The 19,856-nt window shown below is 39.9% G+C and overlaps 1 protein-coding gene across 1 annotated transcript; it reads right to left on the bottom strand.

The window, feature by feature from the left end:
* Positions 1–4,176: 4,176 nt before the first annotated feature.
* On the bottom strand, positions 4,177–19,056 carry CA2 (carbonic anhydrase 2; the record flags this gene model as incomplete). The annotated part of the gene is made up of 7 exons (XM_079722820.1): positions 4,177–4,296; positions 5,874–6,029; positions 8,859–8,921; positions 9,924–10,016; positions 10,443–10,561; positions 17,717–17,914; positions 19,023–19,056. The coding sequence occupies 7 exons, from the start codon at positions 19,054–19,056 to the stop codon at positions 4,177–4,179; spliced, it is 783 nt and encodes a 260-aa protein (XP_079578946.1).
* Positions 19,057–19,856: the final 800 nt, after the last annotated feature.

Here is a 19,856-nt window from a genome sequence, read left to right as displayed (position 1 = left end):
ACCCAGACATGCCATTTGTGTGGCCTGGTGTGGAATTAGAGATAGGAAACCTTTAAAAATCTGCTTCAAACCAGAATAGATTGAGATGCTCTTTGGTGTTTGAGTTTTCAACCACCCCACCACCACTACACAGAGCATTGTGGATGAGGGTGGGCCTGGGGAAGATGAGATGAGCTTTAATAAATAAAGAGCTACATTTTCTTTGCACACAAAGTGCAGAGTGCACGTCTGAGAGCAGGGCATCTTCCAACACCCACCCACTCGACTCATTTCAGATCTAGGACAAAGTTTGCTCCCCTCAGAAGGCTTTTCCTGATTAATTCCATCCCACACATGTTTGCCAAACACCAGCTATGTACATACACAGAGCTCAGCAGTGAAACAAAAGCTGCCCTCCAGGGGCTTTCAAGGCTGGAAGGGAGACAGATGTGTCACGATTGTAGTCCCAGGTGGAGAAGGGTACTGGTGTTAGAAGCCATAGAATCACAGACTCTTCTGAATGAGAGATTGGGGGTTGATGTTAAGAGTTGATGTTAGAGCTTGGCATCCAAGGACGGGTAAGATTTCACAGTTAGGGATGGAGAGGAGGAACATTCTAGGCCAAGGAATGATTTCTACCAGGGCTCCAAGGCTGGACAGGTAAACTTTTGGCTATTCACAGTTTATTTTCATATGGATTTTCCATATAATTCCTGCATCTGTATTATGTTCCCATTGCTGCCAAAATAAATCACCACAAACTTACGGCTTAAAACAACAGATTTATTATTTTACCTTTCTAGAGGTCAGAAGTCCAAAGTGAGTCTTACAGGGCTAAAGTCCAGGTGTCAGCAGGGCTGGTTCTGGAGGCTCCAGAGGAGAGTCTGTTCCTTGCCTCTTCCAGATTCCAGGGGCTGCCAGCTTCCCTTGCTTGTGGCTGCATCAACCCAGTCTCTGCTTCTGTTGCCCCATCTCCTTCCTCTGCTTCTGACCTTCTTGTCTCCCTCTGATAGTAACCCTAGTGATTACAATGGACCCATGAGGATAATTCAGGATAATCACCTCATTTCAAAATCCTTAATGTAATCAAATCTGTAAAGTCTCTTTTACAATGTAAGGTAACATATTCACAATTTGGGGATGTAGGCATCTTTGGAGGGCCCCTGTATGCCTACTACAGTATCATTTATGTTACTTTCCTTCTTTTTATTCAGTGAGAATAACTGAGTTAGAATCCTATTAGTGAAATGCAAAAGAAAAATTCAAATATACTTTAAAAAATGTAAACATACTTATACCAATTATGATATCCATTAAGGCAGGGGTCCGCAACCCCCGAGCCATGGACAGGTACCAGTTGGTGGCCTGTTAGGAACCGGGCCGCACAGCAGGAGGTGAGCAGCGGGCAATTGAGCAAGTGAAGCCTGATCTGTATATACGGCCGCTCCCCATCGCTTGCATTACTGCCTGAGCTCCGCCTCCTGTCAGCATCATGGTGAGTTGTATAGTTATTTCATTATATATTACAATGTAGTAATAATAGAAATAAAGTGTACAATAAATCTAATGCACTTGAATCGTCCCAAAACCATCTCCCCCAAGGGGTCCATGGAAAAATTGTCTTCCGAGAAACCGGTCCCTGGTGCCAAAAAGGTTGGGGACTGCTGCATTAAGGTATCAAGGTGAACTCCATTTAAAACTAAAAATTGTCCTTGGAGAAATAAATATTATATAATCAAAATCCTCAATAGTTAACATTAAATTGTTTCCTGCCTCCCAACATTACTTTATTAGTACTTCTCAAACTGGGGCTACCTGGGTCCCAGCAGGCACACCTGATAACCAGAAGTGACAATAAGTTGCAGGATAAACACTGCTCCAGTGCCAATTTTATTAATTGTTATAAGCCACTGAAAACATTTTATGTTAAAAATGAACATGGCTATAATACAGAGTAGAATGGAAATTTTGAGTAAATTTAGTAAAACATGAGACTTTAAAGAAGCAATGATGCACTCCAAACTGTGCCTAAGGAATTTCTTCTCTGCTTTAAGGAATATTTTGATGGAACATCTGAAAAGCACTGGTATAAATTAGAATAATTTGTGAAAGTTTTTTGTTTCTCAAAAAAAAATTCAAGAAAATGTCTCCTGATTACATGTAATCCCAGCTGAAAGTGATATAAAAAGTTTTCATTGCAGAATATAGAGATCATTTATTAAGCACCAAGAATATCATAATTCATCTATATATAGAACTCAGTTGTTGACAAGTTTCTGCTTCCATATATAACTGATAACCAATATGTAAAAATATGCACAAATTAAACTCTTCATATTTAGAAGAGGCCCTCTGCAGCTCACATGGAGTAGATTTACTTTTTCTTTTTTTTTTTTTTTTTGATTTGAAAAATAAGGGATTTTTTTAACATCTTTGTTGGAGTATAATTGCTTTACAGTTGTGTGTTAATATCTGCTGTATAACAAAGTGGATCAGCTATACTTATACATACATCCCCATATCTCCTCCCTCTTGCATTAGTTCATACACGATTCTGTTTAAGGTTGGCTTTGTGGGTTCCATACTCAAAGCAATAAACAACAAATTAGAGGAGAAACCTTGTTCCAGGAAACTAAGTTGACAAACTCACACACACACACACACACACACACACACACACACACACAACCACATTTAAAATGTGTTATTTTCAACCACCTCTTATACACCAGACATTACCCCATATAATTATGAATATCCTGGGTGTTATTCTCTTTTTACACTCAGGATCAGAGAGGTTGAGAAGAGCTGGGATTCAAAACAAATCATCAAACTCCAAAGCCTGTGATCTTTCTTCTGCAGAAAACTCCGCTTAGTTCTTTAGGAAAGCAGGTGAGAGTGAGTTTAGAGAGTTTGCTATTTCTGCTAAGAAAGAGTTTTTTTTCCTCAAAGTGTGGAACCTGAGTTATGTGTTAAATTTGGCTTCCTATAATAACTCATTAGCCAGACATCCCATGGTCCTGGCATGGGGCTAGATCCAAAATAGCCATAGTAGTGGGAGATTGATAATTCATCTATCTACTCTTCTTCCTACCTGTAATAGGGTAATTTACCTTCCTAAGATTCGAATGACTATTTTACTTCTGGGTACCACTTGGATTCCCTTTTTGAATAAAATGGATTTTTATTTATTGTATTTCCAGGGAATATGTGTTGATTCAGGACATCCCCCCACCCCCCTTCTGCTGTTCATATCACCACTTCCTCTCTCCTTTGTAGGATCAGTCCTCATGGAGATCACATGAGTGAGTGCTCACAAATCACTTAAAACAGTGCTTGGCAAATAATAAATGACCTACAGGGGTTTTCCTTTTATGGAGACTCCAGCAATTATGAGAAAGTCAATTATGATGGCTTATTATTAACAGTGAATTAATATGAATTATAAAAGTACACATTTGCTCCTCCACTATTACCCACTGCCCAGCATAAAATAAAATAACCCAAAATAGAATTCCAGATTTTATTAGAGAATATATCTAAAATACAATATTTATTAAGTTATGATATATTATTTGAATGGAAATATACTCTGTATCACAACTATAACAATCTTTACAGATAATACTTCATTTACATCCCTATATTTCAAAAGTCACTAGATTACAACGTAATTCATATTTAAGATAACATTGCTACAAATATATATGAATTTAAAATTTTTCTTTAATTTACCATATTGGAACCACAAACATTTATTTTATCTTATTTACATTACATAGGATCATGACTATTTTACCTGATTTATATTACACAGCTCAATTTGTCTCATTATATGGCTTTGCATTCAATCATCCTACTTTTGTATGTTTTAAAAATAACATTTTAGTGAACAATTGTGAGTGCTCATTAGCCCACGTGCTATGAACAAAATCAAGGTACTTTTCTCCTACTCCTTATATTATTCTCTGTTACAAAAAGGCTACTACCATAAGCAAAGCACTAGTCACAGCAATTCTGTCAAGCCTGACAATTGGTCTAGGTTTTCACATTTTAGTAGTAAGCACGTCAGGTCTAGAAGGGTCTAGAAAACCAGATAGATACAAAGCAGCCAGGGTCCAATTCACCAAGGTAGACTTGCGCTTAGCTAAAGGGAAACCCAAAGACTCTTCATTGGACACTGGCTCTGGGACCATCTTATTTGAAGGAAGCTTTGATTTGTCTGTTTTTCAGTGGCTGAGTCGGGCGCCAGTTGTTCACCATCAGGTGTTCAGGTTCGCCCTCTGCGTTGAAGTTAAGGGTACAGAATTTCGATATCTAAAAGACAAAATAAAAGATGAAAAAATTAAAAATAAAAGTTTCACAGGAGTATTCAATTATGTGTTTGTGTTAAATCTTGAAATACATTCCCCAATATTCACAGTTCCATGTTGCAATGTTCAAAATTTAATTTGATTCCCAATAGATATATAATCACATATAGATCACATATATATGCTTTTATACAACAAATCAATTTCTATAAAATACACACAAAATCTTGCTGTCATTTGAAAGGAAATTTTTGGTGAGCTTGTTTTTTTTCCTCTTTTAATTCTATAATCAAACATCAAAAGCCTATAAAATAATTCTGAGATGTAAAGTAATAATAACAATTCTAGATCCCAGTTGAGGTTTGGTTTTCTACCCCAGGGAAGATAAACGACAGCATCTGTACAATTAGATGAAGTGATCCAGGATCTTCAAATTCCGGGGCTGAATGATGGGCTGACATCTCTTCTTAAATTTATAGAAACACAGGAATGAATCTGCCCAAGCTGGGATTTCAAATCCTTATCATTTGTTAATTTTGATTCCCTTTTAAACTTGTGTCAGTTCCTGGCACAGTGATGTGACGTAGGCAGCCCTCAACCAGTTTCTTTCTTCTCTGAGGTTGTTTTTGCAAAGTGGCACTTCCCTTTCCTTAAACATGACTTGATCTAAATGAAGAAGGGTGGTTTGGGAAGTCATGTAGTTGCCCATGAATCAATAGCCTTGAACCTGATCTCTTTGCTCCACTAATATTCCCTCGATCACCCCCCAGGAAGTCAACTTCATGTAAGCCAACTACTGTAACACGCACAACCATTGTCACTGCAGTGCACTGATCAGTCGAACAGCACAAACTACATTGTATAGGAAATGTGTTTCTGGTCTGAGCTGCTAAAGTAATCTGGAGTGACTTTTTTTTTTTTTGCGGTACACGGGCCTCTCACTGTTGTGGCCTCTCCCATTGCGGAGCACAGGCTCCGGACGCGCAGGCTCAGCGGCCATGGCTCACGGGCCCAGCCACTCCGCGGCATGTGGGATCCTCCCGGACCGGGACAGGAACCCATGTCCCCTGCATCAGCAGGTGGACTCTCAACCACTGTGCCACCAGGGAAGCCCTGGAGTGACTTTTAATAGGCATATTTTCTCTAAGGGATGACTCTTGCCTTTGTCAGGATCCAGAAATGTATTCTGACATAAATAAACTGCAGTAAGCTCTTAGGTGAGTGAGCAGTAGGCCGGGAATTATCACCCATACCTATGCACCCTTGAATATAAAATCTCTTTGTTCCCAGCCTCAGTTTCTTCATAGCTTATGAAAAAGCATTTATTAGGTGACAGACACTTTTCTCATGTAATCTTCAATTTTATCCAACTTTAGAGTAAAAAAGAAAAAACTGCCTAAGTTTATAGTTAACAACAAAAAATACTTATTGAGTGCTGATTATATAGGCCAAGCACTGTTGTTGGCACTCGTTGCACAGCTAGAAGCAGCAGGAGGAGGATTAAAGCCCAGGTCTGTCTGACTCCAAAGGCCAAGTCCTTCTGCCTGGACTAAATGCTCCACCTGACTTTAGCAAACAGACCTGCTCCCTGCTAACAGAGATGGGTTCTTTGAGCACGAGCCAGGTCACGCTTTCCAGGAGAGGAGGGGTGGTCAGTGAACCGGGGTAGGTCCAGTAGTCCAAGCTTTCAGGAAGGAGGCCACGAGGATCAAAGTTAGTGAAGTCGGCGCTCTTACCCTGGAACAAGGAAATACACGTGTTAAAAGTGTCACATGATCAGAGTAGGGGGCAGGCAGGAGACTAGGAAACAGAAATATTCCCCTCTGGTACCCAGAAAACTTTCAGTTTTTTTAGAGAGAAGTTCCATGTTCACCAGAAAACAGAATAAAACAAATTAACAGAAGACATTTGACATGGAAATTTAGATTGGCACATATGAGCAAGAGAACCTGACTATTAATCTCACCGATCCATTTTCTCACCTTGTCCTCTAAAACAGAGGTAGCCAACCTTTTTGGCTGGTTTCGTGGAAGACAATTTTTCCACGGACCAGGGGGAGGGGGTGGAATGGTTTGGGGACGATTCAAGTGCTTTACATTTACTGTGCACTTTATTTCTTTATTACATTGTAATATATAATGAAATAACTATACAACTCACCATAATGCAGAATCAGTGGGAGCCCTGAGCTTGTTTTCACTTGACACTCACTGATAGTTTTTTTGTTTCGTTTTGTTTTGTTTTTTGTTTTTGTTTTGTTTTGTTTTGCGGTATGTGGGCCTCTCACTGCCGTGGCCTCTCCCGTTGCGGAGCACAGGCTCTGGACACTCAGGCTCAACAGCCATGGCTCACGGGCCTAGCCACTCCGCGGCATGTGGGATCTTCCCGGACCGGGACACGAACCCGTGTCCCCTGCATCGGCAGGCGGACTCTCAACCACTGCGCCACCAGGGAAGCCCGACTGATAGGGTTTTGATATGAGTCTGCAACAATTGATTTATTATGGTCTCTGTGCAGTCAAACCCCTCTGCTGATGATAATCTGTATTTGCAGCTGCTCCCCAGTGCTAGCATCACTGCCTCAGCTCCACCTCAGATCATCAGGCATTAGATTCTCATAAGGAGTGTGCAACCTAGATCCCTCGCATGTGCAGTTCACAGTAGGGCTCGAGCTCCTATGAGAATTTAATGTCGTTGCTGATCTGACAGGAGGTGGAACTCAGGCAGTAATGTGAGCGATGGGGAGCGGCTATAAATACAGATGAAGCTTTGCTTACTTGCCCACCACTCACCTCCTGCTGTGCAGCCCAGTTCCTAACAGGTCAAGGACCTGTACTTGTCTGTGGCCCGGGAGTTGGGGACCCCTGCTCTAAAATAATCCCTTATATTTTTCTTTAAGTCATTAAATGATCATAGCCAGTATTTAAAGTGAAATTGCTGCCACTGAAATGATGCAATTTTAGGTTGCTGTAACAGAAAATATATAGTATCCTTGATGAGGAGGTAATTGTCTTGCTGTCCTATTTGATGGCTTGGTCAGAACTGAAGAACTGTATTCAGTTCTGGACACCTTGCTTTTAGAGCAACAGAAGCAACAGGAAAGAGTTACTGGAAGAGTGACAAGTTTGCTGCAAAGAGACAACTGTCATGTAAGACTAGTTAAAGGGGACTAAAGATAATTAGCCTGGGGGTAGGTAAAAGCCTGATAGAGAATAGGGTCAAGTGGAAGGAAGATTAGGTTTTGCTTTGTTTCTTTTTTCTTTTTTTTTTTGAGGTATAATTGACATGTTATATTAGTTTCAGGAATACAATGTAAACATTCAATATTTGAATATGTTGTGCAATGGTCACCCACAATAAGTCAACACCTGTCAACATATATAGTTACAGAATTTTCTTTTCTTGTGATAAGAACTTTTAAATATACTCCTAGCAACTTTCAAATAGGCAATACAGTATTATTAACTATAGACAATATAGTACTTATTTTGACTTATTTATAAGTCGCCCCCACGACTTATTTTATAACTGAAAATTTGTACCTTTTGACCCCTTTCACCCATTTTGGCCTCACCCCCACCTCTGGCAACCACCAATCTATTCTCTGCATTTTTGAGTTGGTTTTTTGTTTGTTTGCTTGTTTTGTTTTGCTTATTTATTTAGATTCCACATATGAGTTCATATGGTATTTGTCTTTCTTCCTTTGACTTATCTCACTTAGCCTAATGCCCTCAAGGTTCATCCATGTTGTCACAAATGGCATGATTTCATTATTTTTATGGCTGAATCCATTATATCTATCTATCTATATACCAAATTTTCTTTATACATTTATTTGTTACTGGATGCTTAGGTTGTTTCTGTCTTGACAATTGTAAATAATGCTCCAGTGAATGAGAGGGTGCATATATCTTTTTGAATTAGTGTTGTAGGATCAGGTTTATTCTGTATGAATCAAGGGAGTCAAGCTCAGGGTAACAGGTGAGCATTTCAGAAGATAGATGCTGCTTTGATTTGAGGATGAGTTTTATAAAGCCAGGTTGCTACTGCTGATGGTAGTATTTATAAGCAGATGCTCCATGACCTCAGCACAACTGTGCTGTGGAGTGGATTTAAACATGAATTCAAAGAGGTCATAGAATATAAATCTCCACAAAGCATGACTTGACTTCTCATGTTCACCACTGTATTTCCTAGATTAACAAAGTGACCAGCATGTAGTAAGTACTCAGCAAATATCTGCTGTATGAATGAGTGAATAATTTGACCAGATGATCTTTCAGCCTCCTTGCAATCATGATTTTCTCTGACTTTTGCATATGGATGTTCAAATGATGGGAAGCAAGATTAAATAAATACAAGTCTTAAAATTATACAAGCATTAGGATCAACTTTGGGTTAAAGATAAGTTAAATAAACACATAAGCAATATTTTACCTTTATTAACTGCTTATCTAAGCACCACACGTCAAACCGAGACTACTCAATTTGAGCAAAAGAATTTTCAAAAATGAGTGGGATATGGAAAATAGGTACTTTATTCAGGTGGCAAAAAATTCAAGTATACCTTTGCTTTAATGGAATCCAGCACATCAATGACTCTCTGGAGGCCTGGTTTAGCATCACCAATCTATAGAAAGAGACAAGGGACAAGATAGTGTATTCCAGTTGGCACTACACCAGCTTTTAATTAGGGTAGCTCTATGGTAAAATTTCTCCAAATAGCAAACCAAAACCCACCATTTGCTACACGCCACCCATCAGTCTTAGTTTGATCTCCCTTCTTTCACTGACAACCTCCTTCTGCTTCTGCCCCTGTAGTTCCCCTGAAGTTACCTTCTCAAATGTCACCAGTGATCTCCAACTGCCAAAGCAAAGAGCACTGTTCACGTGATTACTTTAAGCTTCATGCAGGATTTTGCGCTATCGTCTTCCTTCCTTTTAAAAAGTCTCCCCTCTTTTGGCTTTCCTTCTGCTCTCCAGCCTCCCAAATCTCCCTTGACTCCTGTATTCAATATTAGTCATTTAATCAGCATCTTTCCTTACAGTTTGCAGTTTCTTAGGGTTGCTTGCTGAGTAGTTTTATCCTCCTTCTTCATGCTTTCTTTGGATGATTTCATATACACTTGTAGCTTCCACCTTGACCCAGGATTTCCAGAACCATGAATCTGCAGCCCAGACCTTTCTCCACTGGGTTTACAACTATCCAGAGGGCAGCTCAACCTGTATGTCCTACTCTTGTTGCCTGAATTCTCCAATATGGAGTCACTGTGCTTCACTTCTCCAAAACTTGGTCTTAATTTAGCACTATCATAAAATAATACTATCTAGCTTAAGGTTGAATGAAAAAAAAATACTAGTATTCATCCAAAATATGCCTCTTTCTCATTTCACATTTCGCATGTATATACCCTTCACATTTACATCCAAATGGTGCCTATGAAATAACTCTGCAATTTTGACCTCCATCTCTACTGCTACTAGCAGATACACAGGAAAATAAGCCTGAAAAGCCTTCAGAGCCAAAGGCATTTCCTAGGCTCTTTGTAGAATGTCCTATTTGTTATGAATGTTCTGTCCGGTTAATCTTTTTTGAAAACAGGGGATAAAAAGAATTGGGCCAACAACTAACCTTCAGAAAAATACCCAAAACAGCCAGTCCGTCAGGTTGTTGAGCTGCTTTTCCAAACTCCCCGTACTTGGTGTTCCAATGAACCAAGTGGAGCTAAAGTGGAGACAAAACCACAAACAACAAATGATTTACATGATAAAAGCCTACACAGTTATCTAGCAATCTTTTCTTCACAGCTAGAGGTTACTAAAGAAAGTGAAAATGTGGATAATTTTAAATCTAAACTTGTATTTTAATTCTAATTGGCATAATATCAAGTGATTCCTTCAACAACTCTAAGACAAAGAGTTGCATACTTTTGAGGAAAGACAGAAAGTTTATTTCTAGATTTCCATTAAAACAGATCCTCCAATTTGAATTCATTAATTTTGTGCAAATGGAGGTCTTAGAGAAAGTTTTGCAGCATTAATCATAATATCACAAATAAAAGTTATAAAAAGCAAATGTGAAGGTCCTTTGTAAAAGAGGTGGTTTGAGTTTACAAAATTAAGCTTTTGAAAGAAAAAAAGTGTATCTTACCTCTGCAGCATATTTCTTTTTATCCACAGTATGCTCAGAACCTTGCTCATCAGATGAACCCCAGTGAAAGTGAAACTGAACCAATCTGTAGGTGCCAGTGAGGGGTCCTCCTTCTAGTACTAAAATTAAAAAAATATATATATATATATATATATATATACACACACACACACACATTTACATACACACACACTCATACATATGCACGTGAAACACACACTACTGAATATTACAATCGTTAATCCCATTTTGTAGTACTAAATTTATGCCTGAACCAACATTTTCACTCTGAAAATTAAATCTAGACTCAGGTTTAGTCTACAGAGCTGAAGAGGATCATTTCAACTGTCTTATTTTTTCCTCACTTGTGTTGACTGAGGGATGGATGCTTTTCCCATCTGTTTTCTGAGCACAGTGGCACCTCTCTTCCAGGTTTTTTTTTGGGCCTCGTCATAGGTTCAGGTTCAGGTTCAGAGAGAGGAAATTTTCAGGGGAACTATGAATTCCTCTGTGAATCAGGGAGGAAGTGCCCACAGCTGCTCACCAGTGCTGGTCTGCTGCACACCGGCAAGCTGAGGAATCTCTCCTCTGCCACGGCCCAGTGACTGACCTTCAGCTGGCCTTGCTAACCTCTGATACCAGTTCTTACCAGAATTTGTGAAACAATAAGCATTCCCTTGAGCTTAACAACATAAAATCAATTTTCCATACACAGGCTTACAATTTTCCTTACACAGCAGATTGTTCCTGCTACTAATTAGCTTTATACCTTTAAAATGTTCTATTTGACTTTCTGATCTTAATTTGCTCATCTGTAGAAAGGATACCTCCAATTATTTAATACTTCACTAAGAATTAACTGATCATCTGTGAGATGCAGTGCATAATGCTTTCTTGAAATTCTAACTTTAATAACCATCCCATGATTCTACTGTTCTGATATTAATGTAACTTTATTATACTTAAATCCATATTAGAAATCACATTCTTAGACTATAGTCTATCTGTAGATAATTAATGAGCTGTGTCTTAAGAGAGGATTAAAATAGTAAGAAATCACTGTTTCCCCCATTCCCTTCAAAAAGCCTTTTACCTAATTTATATGTATTAATGGGACTTAACTGATAAAAGCTTTTAAAATTAGTTTAGTTCTACTACTTCAATTTTATTTCTCTAGAACTGGGATTAGAACACCTTTTGTTATAAGTGTATTTTATTAGCTTTGGTTTATAATTCCACAGAGTAATGAGCCCAAACTAATTTTGGCTTTGTAAAACCAAGGGACAAAGTCTGTACAAAAAGTTTGTTCTCTCAACTTCACCTAAATATGCTTAGATGGTAGCAATACCCATTCATCTATTCAAAGAAAAGATAAAGCTGGCTGGAAGATACTTAAGCAGTCGGGCCTTTCTATGGCTCCTGATACAACCTCTGGCTGCCAGATCTGCCTTACAATAGGCCAGGAGAAGAAAAGAATTAAAAAAAAAAAAGAGAGCGAGAGAACAAATTATAAATGGTATTACATTATAGATCTATTAAGAAACATGAATTTGGATGTATTCTGATAATATCACATCTCTTGAAACTTAAAAACAACTTTTATTGTAGAAGTGTTTTTCTTAATCTGATAAGGAAAGAATTATCCTTATATCCCCAAAATAGACTTTTTCCAAAATGAAGGAATTCCCATTTTTCATAATTATATATACTCTTAAAACAAAATACATGTTTATAAGGTAAACTGATACCAAAATTAATTCCTTTATAATAACTTTTTTAAACTACTAACTAACTGGCTGATCATAAAAACCACTCGTAACATCATTAATTCTACCAAGTGGAAAAATTAGTTAAATAAAACCGTAATAAGCATCTGAGATAACTGATCTTATTTCAGAAAAGATTTGGAATTAGGCAAGAGTATATGAGCTTTTATTAAATAAGGCTTTCTAATACTAAAAAAAAAAAGAAAAGAAAAGAAACACTCTAAATTCAAAGATTAAACACTTTCAGGGTTAATCTATTATTCCCAGATACCTGTTTGAACTCCTGTTAAAATAAGACTATGTTGCTATGTAGATTAGAAGCCCACTGTAATTAGGAAAAGTATTAAATTCTTGAAGTTTAATTGCTACAAAAAGCAGCATTTCTGGTCTTCTTCAACTAATTGGTCATTCCTCAGCAAATTCTTAGCATGGAGTTTAGTCAAGGAAATCCCTCAAAACATTGTTATAATAATAAATTGCCATAAACTCTAATAAAGGTAGCATACATCTTTTTATTTGAGAAATAGGAAAGACAAGGTTAAAGATGGAGCTTATGCAATACTCTGGATCTACTTATTTTTTTACTTAATTTGATTGCTCCAAGCCATTTTCTAAACTACCCCAGTTTAAAATAAAACCTATTTTTCTAATGCAAAAATAATTTTAAAGAATATCAGAAATTGCTGATATTCTTAAAAAAAATTTTTTTTTTCTCTGTAAAATCTGTTAGTGGGGCTCTGAAGAGTCAATCACCTCTTGTACCACAGAACTGTTTTCCACAAGTGATAGAGATAAATAAATGGGGTTTTCTACTCAAAGACTCAATGTCTTGTCCAAGACTCCTCCAAAGTTAATTTAAATCCAAATCTCAAAACCAAGAGCCCCAGAAGATTTTAACTTTTATGATATTCCATCAGTTATACATACTATATATATAACACAAAATAAGCACTAAATGTAATATTATAATCTCTTCCTATACATATTACTTATGTAAATTATACATTACTTGTGAAAAGTAAGAGATTCATTCCAGTAATATTGAAATAAATTAGATACTTATACAAATTAAAAATTTAATGTTAAAAATGTTTTTCCTTCTTAATCACTTTATTATTACTTAATAAAGATGCATCCAAATAACAAACTAAAGACCTTAGTGAATGTCAATAATCTCTCTTAACTCCAAAATGTAAATAAACTACTCCCAATAATCCTTAGTTTAAAACTAAAATTTAAGGAATTTCCTATTAATGAAGTAAATGAATAAGTCTACTAAAAACACATTTCTAGCAGGTGAATAATTTTCTCTATGAATAATTTGAAATTTATTAAATCGGTTTTGGTTTTTCGGCAGTGGTCAATAATCCTAGGGCTACCTACTAAGGTTAAAAAAACAAATGTCAGTGTAGACAAATCTGAGAAATAGACACCCACATTCCATTTCTTTTTATGTAGTGAAATGTTTAGCTGTCACTTTCACTAGTGTAAGCACTAGTGTAAGCACAATTAAGATTCACTAGTGTAAGCACAATTAAGATTCAAGAGAACAGAAATTTTCAGTTTCAGGTTTATGGCAATTGTACGAGAGTGAAAAAAAAGTAACTCTTTGACATGAACATAATTAAATACAGTGTCTAGAATGCTTTTGTCAGTTTTATAGAAGCTTAGCGTTCTGCTCACACTGTTAGCAGTATGCAGGATAAGCCCTTCCATTTTTTGTTGTTCTGTTTCCTTTAATTTATAATTGTTTGTAAAAGGAAAATGTTAAAGCTTCAAAAGCAAGTCCCTGAAAATCAAGCAGGACTCTTGTATGACGATCCATTATATCATATAAACAATGATCTGCTTGAAATGAGCACAGGTGAACTCAGCTTCCTTCCTTCTCTTTCTTGAAATAATAAAAACGGATAAAAATATTCCAATTTCTAAAAGCAGAAATGATGTGAGAGTTGTATATGGGTTGGCCCAATAATTTGAGCATTGGTTTTTCAATGATATTTGCCTCTAACTTTGCTACAAAGCAGGAGAGTTTTAAACTCATTAATAAAAGTTAATAAGTTAGCAGGAGTGAACAATTTGACTACTATTCTTTTATCCCAGATGAACCATGTAATAAAAGATCTCAAGCAGGAAGATTTATTTTTTAATAATTAAAAAAAATCCTAACAGGATTAACAATTTTTCATTAATTTAAGGTGGTTTATTTTTAAAGGAATTTAGAAGATTGATGAGAGCTTTAACCCAAGCTTCTAGTTAAAGCCTATTAATTCCACATTTAAAAAGATTTCTCTCAAGCTCAAACATAGCAATAAATTCTCCCAGTTCAGTTCCTTATACCCAAGTATTTAAGTTTGGGTATAAGATAACATTTAGGATACATCTGAAAATCTGAGTCTATGAGAAGTTCTAGAAGACTGAAATCTCCCTGGGGGTGGAGGGGGGAAGTAAATGAACTGAAGCATTTAACTACAGAAAATAAAGGATATCTAAAAATGTTAACACCATGAAAATAATTCCTAACAAAAAGAGATGATAAACTGTCCATTTAAAAAAACTGAGTGACCAAAATGAAAAATTGTTTTTTGACTTAATTGAACAGAAAAGTATATCAGATTTTTTTGTTTTGTTTTGTTTTGTTTTTTGCGGTACGCACACCTCTCACTGCTGTGGCCTCTCCCATTGCGGAGCACAGGCTCCAGACGCGCAGGCTCAGCAGCCATGGCTCATGGGCCCAGCCACTCCGGGGCATGTGGGATCTTCCCGGGCCGGGGCATGAACCCGCATCGGCAGGTGGACTCTCAACCACTGCGCCACCATGGAAGCCCAAGTATATGAGTTTTTAAAAACATGGTACAAGTACAAACACACTAAATATTAACTATGATGGTCCTTCAAAGATTCTTATTCAATTTCTATTTTTAAGTGGTTGCCATTTAGTCTCATTCCAACAAACTAGGAAGGAGATGATTAGCAAGTAACAAACTCTTGAGTGTCCTGTTTCTTCATGTTTATTTTAAGTGGGTTTGACTAGAGTATCTCTACCATTTGTTCTAACTTGAGAGTCTAGGATCTTAAAAAAAAAAGTCTAAAGGGTGTTTCTCTGCATGGTATGATTGGTTTTGTTTCACTTTGTTTTCTTTTTTCTATCCTGTAGATGTGTTTTCCCTTAACATCAACATTTAATATATTCTGTATTCTAGAAAAAAAAAAAAAGCTTCCTTGTTTAATCAAAACAACTGCAAATGTTGAAGAGGTATGGGCAAAAGTACAAAGGAGTCTTTCATATTTAAAGGAGAACAAGTCTTTCTAACATTCACTCCTCTTGTTTTTACTGTACCTCTTGCCTGGCTCTCTCAAGTCCCCCATGTTTCCTACTTCCTTTTGCCTGGAGTCTCCTCCAAGACACTGAAATCCTTCAAGCCTCATCCTTCAACCACAAACTTTATTCACCCTGAAAAGTCTTTTCTGACTTGCTCAGGCCAACTCCAAACCTGCTTTCCATATTTCCTTGGAATACTTCCTTGTTGCACTTATCAAAGTGACTGTCAGCACCTATTATTTCTATGTCTTTCTAGTTGAGGTATCGCCATCATGGCCTCTGGGGATGCAGGAGAGGGACCAGGACTCCATCCTGCCCTCAAGATGCCTAGCTTGTCTTACATATAAGTGGTATTCGTAAGAATTTTTTTTTTTTTGCATAAAAACTAGGTGAATAATACCTCTGTCTCTAAAGACATGGGTTTGAGCCTCTATCTGAACCACTTGATTTTCACCTGTTTCACAACCTAAACATGGCCAGTTGCTTTAGTAATGTATGTGTTATTCACCAGAAGTAGTTAGACAAAGGTGGCTAGCTCTCATCAGTTCCTGCTTATGTAGAAATCCATCAGAACTTGACGTATTCACGGTAAGACATATTACTATGTAATAATGTCATATATAAAATCAGTACATAGTTTAATATAATAAATGGCATGTTTGGGACAATATAAAAGTAAGATTTTTTTTTTTTTTTTTTTTTTTTTTTTTTTTTTTTTTTTTTTTTTTTTTTGTGGTATGTGGGCCTCTCACTGTTGTGGCCTCTCCCGTTGTGGAGCACAGGCTCCGGACGCACAGGCCCAGCAGCCATGGCTCACGGGCCCAGCCGCTCCGCGGCATGTGGGATCTTCCCAGACCGGGGCACGAACCCGTTTCCCCTGCATCGGCAGGCGGACTCTCAACCACTGCGCCACCAGGGAAGCCCTAAAAGTAAGATTTTAAAATACCATCAAGTGATGGGAAGTAATTTTAAAGCTAATTAAAAACTTAATTCAAAAAACTTATCAGAGATGCAATAGCTACAACAATTTCCTAATAAAGGCAGTCAAATGGTGTGTAGACCCGACAAGAGCAATGGTCATTTATTGAGGAATTGTTAGGTGCCAGGCACCAGGTTTTATATGTCTGTCCCATTCAATCCTTCCTCTGTAATAGATACTACTGCTACTTCAATTTTACGGTTAAGAAAACAAAAACTTAGGTTAAGTTACTATCACTCCCAAGAGGGGAGGAAGGAAGAATTTTTTCAAAACTGTACTGAATACTTTGGATAGCTACTGAAAGAGAATAGTCAACTCTATTATAATGACTATAATTACATTTATATACCATGTGAGTACTATAGGTCATTACTCCAACATTCTGACAGCATTATTGAATGTTGTCCCTATCTTCCCTCATTTTGCCCCAATACTCCCTGCCTCCCAGACTCCCACACCACCACACATAATGTGTTTGTAGCTCCATTCACTCAGTGCCCTTCAGAGGAAAGCACTCAGGAAAATAGGACACTGGCAACAAAATCAAGGGGATTGTTCTCCTATTTCTAGGCAAGAAAAAAAGAACAATTCAGAGGGCATTCTGTAAACAGCCTCACTACAAATAAATTATGGTAATTGGTTTTGTCAGTAATGGACCAGGTATGTCCAACCAACTCTAAAATATTTTCCTTTGTGGAATGAATTTCTGGGTGGATACCAAGATACACGGCCACCTTTATCACACTAGCCCAATGCTGAGAAAATATTTGTAAATACAATGTTTCCAAGAATTTCAGGATTTTAAAGTATTAGGTTTTCATCACTCTTCTCACTGCTACCTTGCAGATCACCCTAGGATATGCTTTTTCTTGGATAAGCATCAATTCTGGGAAACAAATATTTTAGAAAGAGTCTTAAAAGTTCACTTTTTGCAAATCTCATCTTTGCTGATCTCTGTTGCCAAGGCACCTTGCCTTTTGAGACTTTTCCCAGGCATATAACAGTTATTCAATGCCCTACATAGAAACCAGGAATTTTACAGGGAGAGACAGCCCCTGCCACTTCAAAGTAATTAGCCTACTCCTCAGAGACTGCAACTTAATGAAGATTATCAGAGTGTAGTATTACAGGGGTCCTGTTGCTGCTCCTGTTAAGCTGGGAAAACAGCTACTGGCTGAAATGCACAAGTTATTTTTTAAACACTGACCTGCTTTGTCCTGAGAGTCATCAAACTCCACGTTGAAAGAGTGACCGTTGTTGATAATTCTCCGGGAAGTCGCTTGCTCATAGCGAAGAGACAGAGGCTTCAGGGTAGGGTCATGAACGGCTGCCTGGGTGTGGATGTCAACAGGGGACTGGCGCTCTCCCTTGGCGATGGGGAAGTCCTTATGCCATTGCTCGGGTCCTGGGTTTGAGAACAGACGTGTGAACCCCCCAATGTGGGGAAGGGCACATACAGACCCCTAGAAAAGGGCAATGACTCTGGAGCCAAACTGCTCAGCTCCAGTTTTGGCGGCACCACCAAACAGCTGAATAACCTTTGGGAAAACATTTAATTTGTGCCTTAGTTTTCTCATTTGTATTAGGGGGTAATAATAACATCTAGCTTATAAAGGTTGGTGTGAGAATTAGAATCAATACATGGAAAGCTTTTAGAACAAGTAGTGAGCGCCATATAAATATTAGCCATGTTTATGCTCCTTTTACTGAAATTGAGCAACTGACACTGGGTTTGTGATTAGGATTTGGGATATGCAAGCTCACTTAGGACACTCCAGCAGATCGGAATTCCTTCCTCGAGTCCTCGGACTAGATGTAAGGACAGAGTCAACTGCTCAGGCCCGGGCACCCCTCCTTTAATGGTCAGGATCCCCATGACCTGGGGATCCCCAAACCCCTAAAGATGTTCAAAGATGCGCCAGACACATCTTTCCCTTGCGTTTGCTGGCCTGGGAGAACCCAGATCTGCGGCCCTGATAAAGCCGGGTTCCTGGTGACCTCGGAACATAAGAAGTCGAGAGATGAAAGGCAAACTCAGAAATCAGCGCAAAGGATCCAGACCAGCCCAAGAAAATGCCCCGGAACAGTTCGTGCTGAGAGTCTTAGCCACAGGTGGTGCTGAGGATGAAGTTGGGGGGGGAAGGGGGTTCCCTAATTTCTCTGCGATCAACAACTAAAATGTTTCCTTACACCCCTTCCTAGTTTATTCCTGGGTCGGGATAGGATGGTCGCCGGCTCGTGACCCTGGAGTGGCTTTCCGTGGGTCCCGCGGCTGCGGCTGCGCACCCCGTTCCCCGGGCCCTGCGCGCCGCAGCGGGACGCAGGGATTCCTCGACAGTGGTCTCGGGCTCTGCGCTGGGGGCATCCCGCTCCTGGGAGCTGCGGGCGGGGCGGGCGCCGGAGGCTCATCTGAGCCTCGGGTGCTCCGGACGGCAGCGGTAAACAGTTGGTGCGGGCGCTGCGGGTACCGGGGCCCCGGGCGCCGCGCCGCGCCGCCCGCCGCCCGCACTCACCGTTGTGCTTGCCGTATCCCCAGTGATGGGACATGGTCGCGCCGTAGGTCCGGGCTGAAGAGTTGGCGCGGATCTAAGCGGCGGCTGCTCTGGCCCCTGCAACGTGTGTCCGCGGGTCGCGCCGTCGCCGGCTTTTATAAGGCTCCCGCCAACTTCGTGCTTGGGGGCGGCCCGGGGGAGGGGGCCCCGGGTGGACCTGGGAGACGCGGGGAGGAGGTGACAGGCGGAGGTGATCTCCCCGCGCTCGGGGTGGGCCGGGCTGGAGAGCCTCGGGGGCGGAGAGAACGCCCTCCCGGCGGGCGCTTGGCCAGGTTCAAGAGCTCCTCTCCCAACGCCCGACTCCCTCGGCCCGCGGCCCGGGTCCCCGGTCCCTGGGCAGCCACGAGGCTCCGAGCTCTCTGCGCGCGTGGCGGCGGCGGCGGCAGCTGCTCCTGGGCTCCTGGGTTGGACTGGGCTGCGGAGCGTCTACGTGCACCCCATCCCCCTCCGGGGCGCTGAGGCTGGCGGCAGCGCTGACAGCTCGGGACCCGGGCCCGGTGCCTCTCATCCCCTGTCCCCTTTGTGATCGCATCCTTGGCCTCCGAGCCCTCCCGCCCCGCCCCATCGGCCCCACCCGCGCCGAGGTCTCCAGCCCTGAGGGTTGCTGACCGGTATCCCCGGCCCTGGGCCGGCAAGCTCGGTTAGGAGCTATGACCTTGGGGCAAATAGGGATAAGGTCCCTTGAGGCCCTGGGGAGCGAGCCGCTTAGGGCTGAGAACCACGCTCCCCCTGCTGGAACGCCGTGGAATAAATCAAGAAAGAGGAGAGAGTCTCTTTTGCATAAGTCCAAACTGA

This window comes from Hyperoodon ampullatus (genome assembly GCF_949752795.1).
Source record: "Hyperoodon ampullatus genome assembly, chromosome: 17".
Classification (NCBI taxonomy): Eukaryota; Metazoa; Chordata; class Mammalia; order Artiodactyla; family Ziphiidae; genus Hyperoodon; species Hyperoodon ampullatus.
Note: the sequence above shows the minus strand (reverse complement) of the source record. Positions and strands in the feature narration are given on the sequence as shown.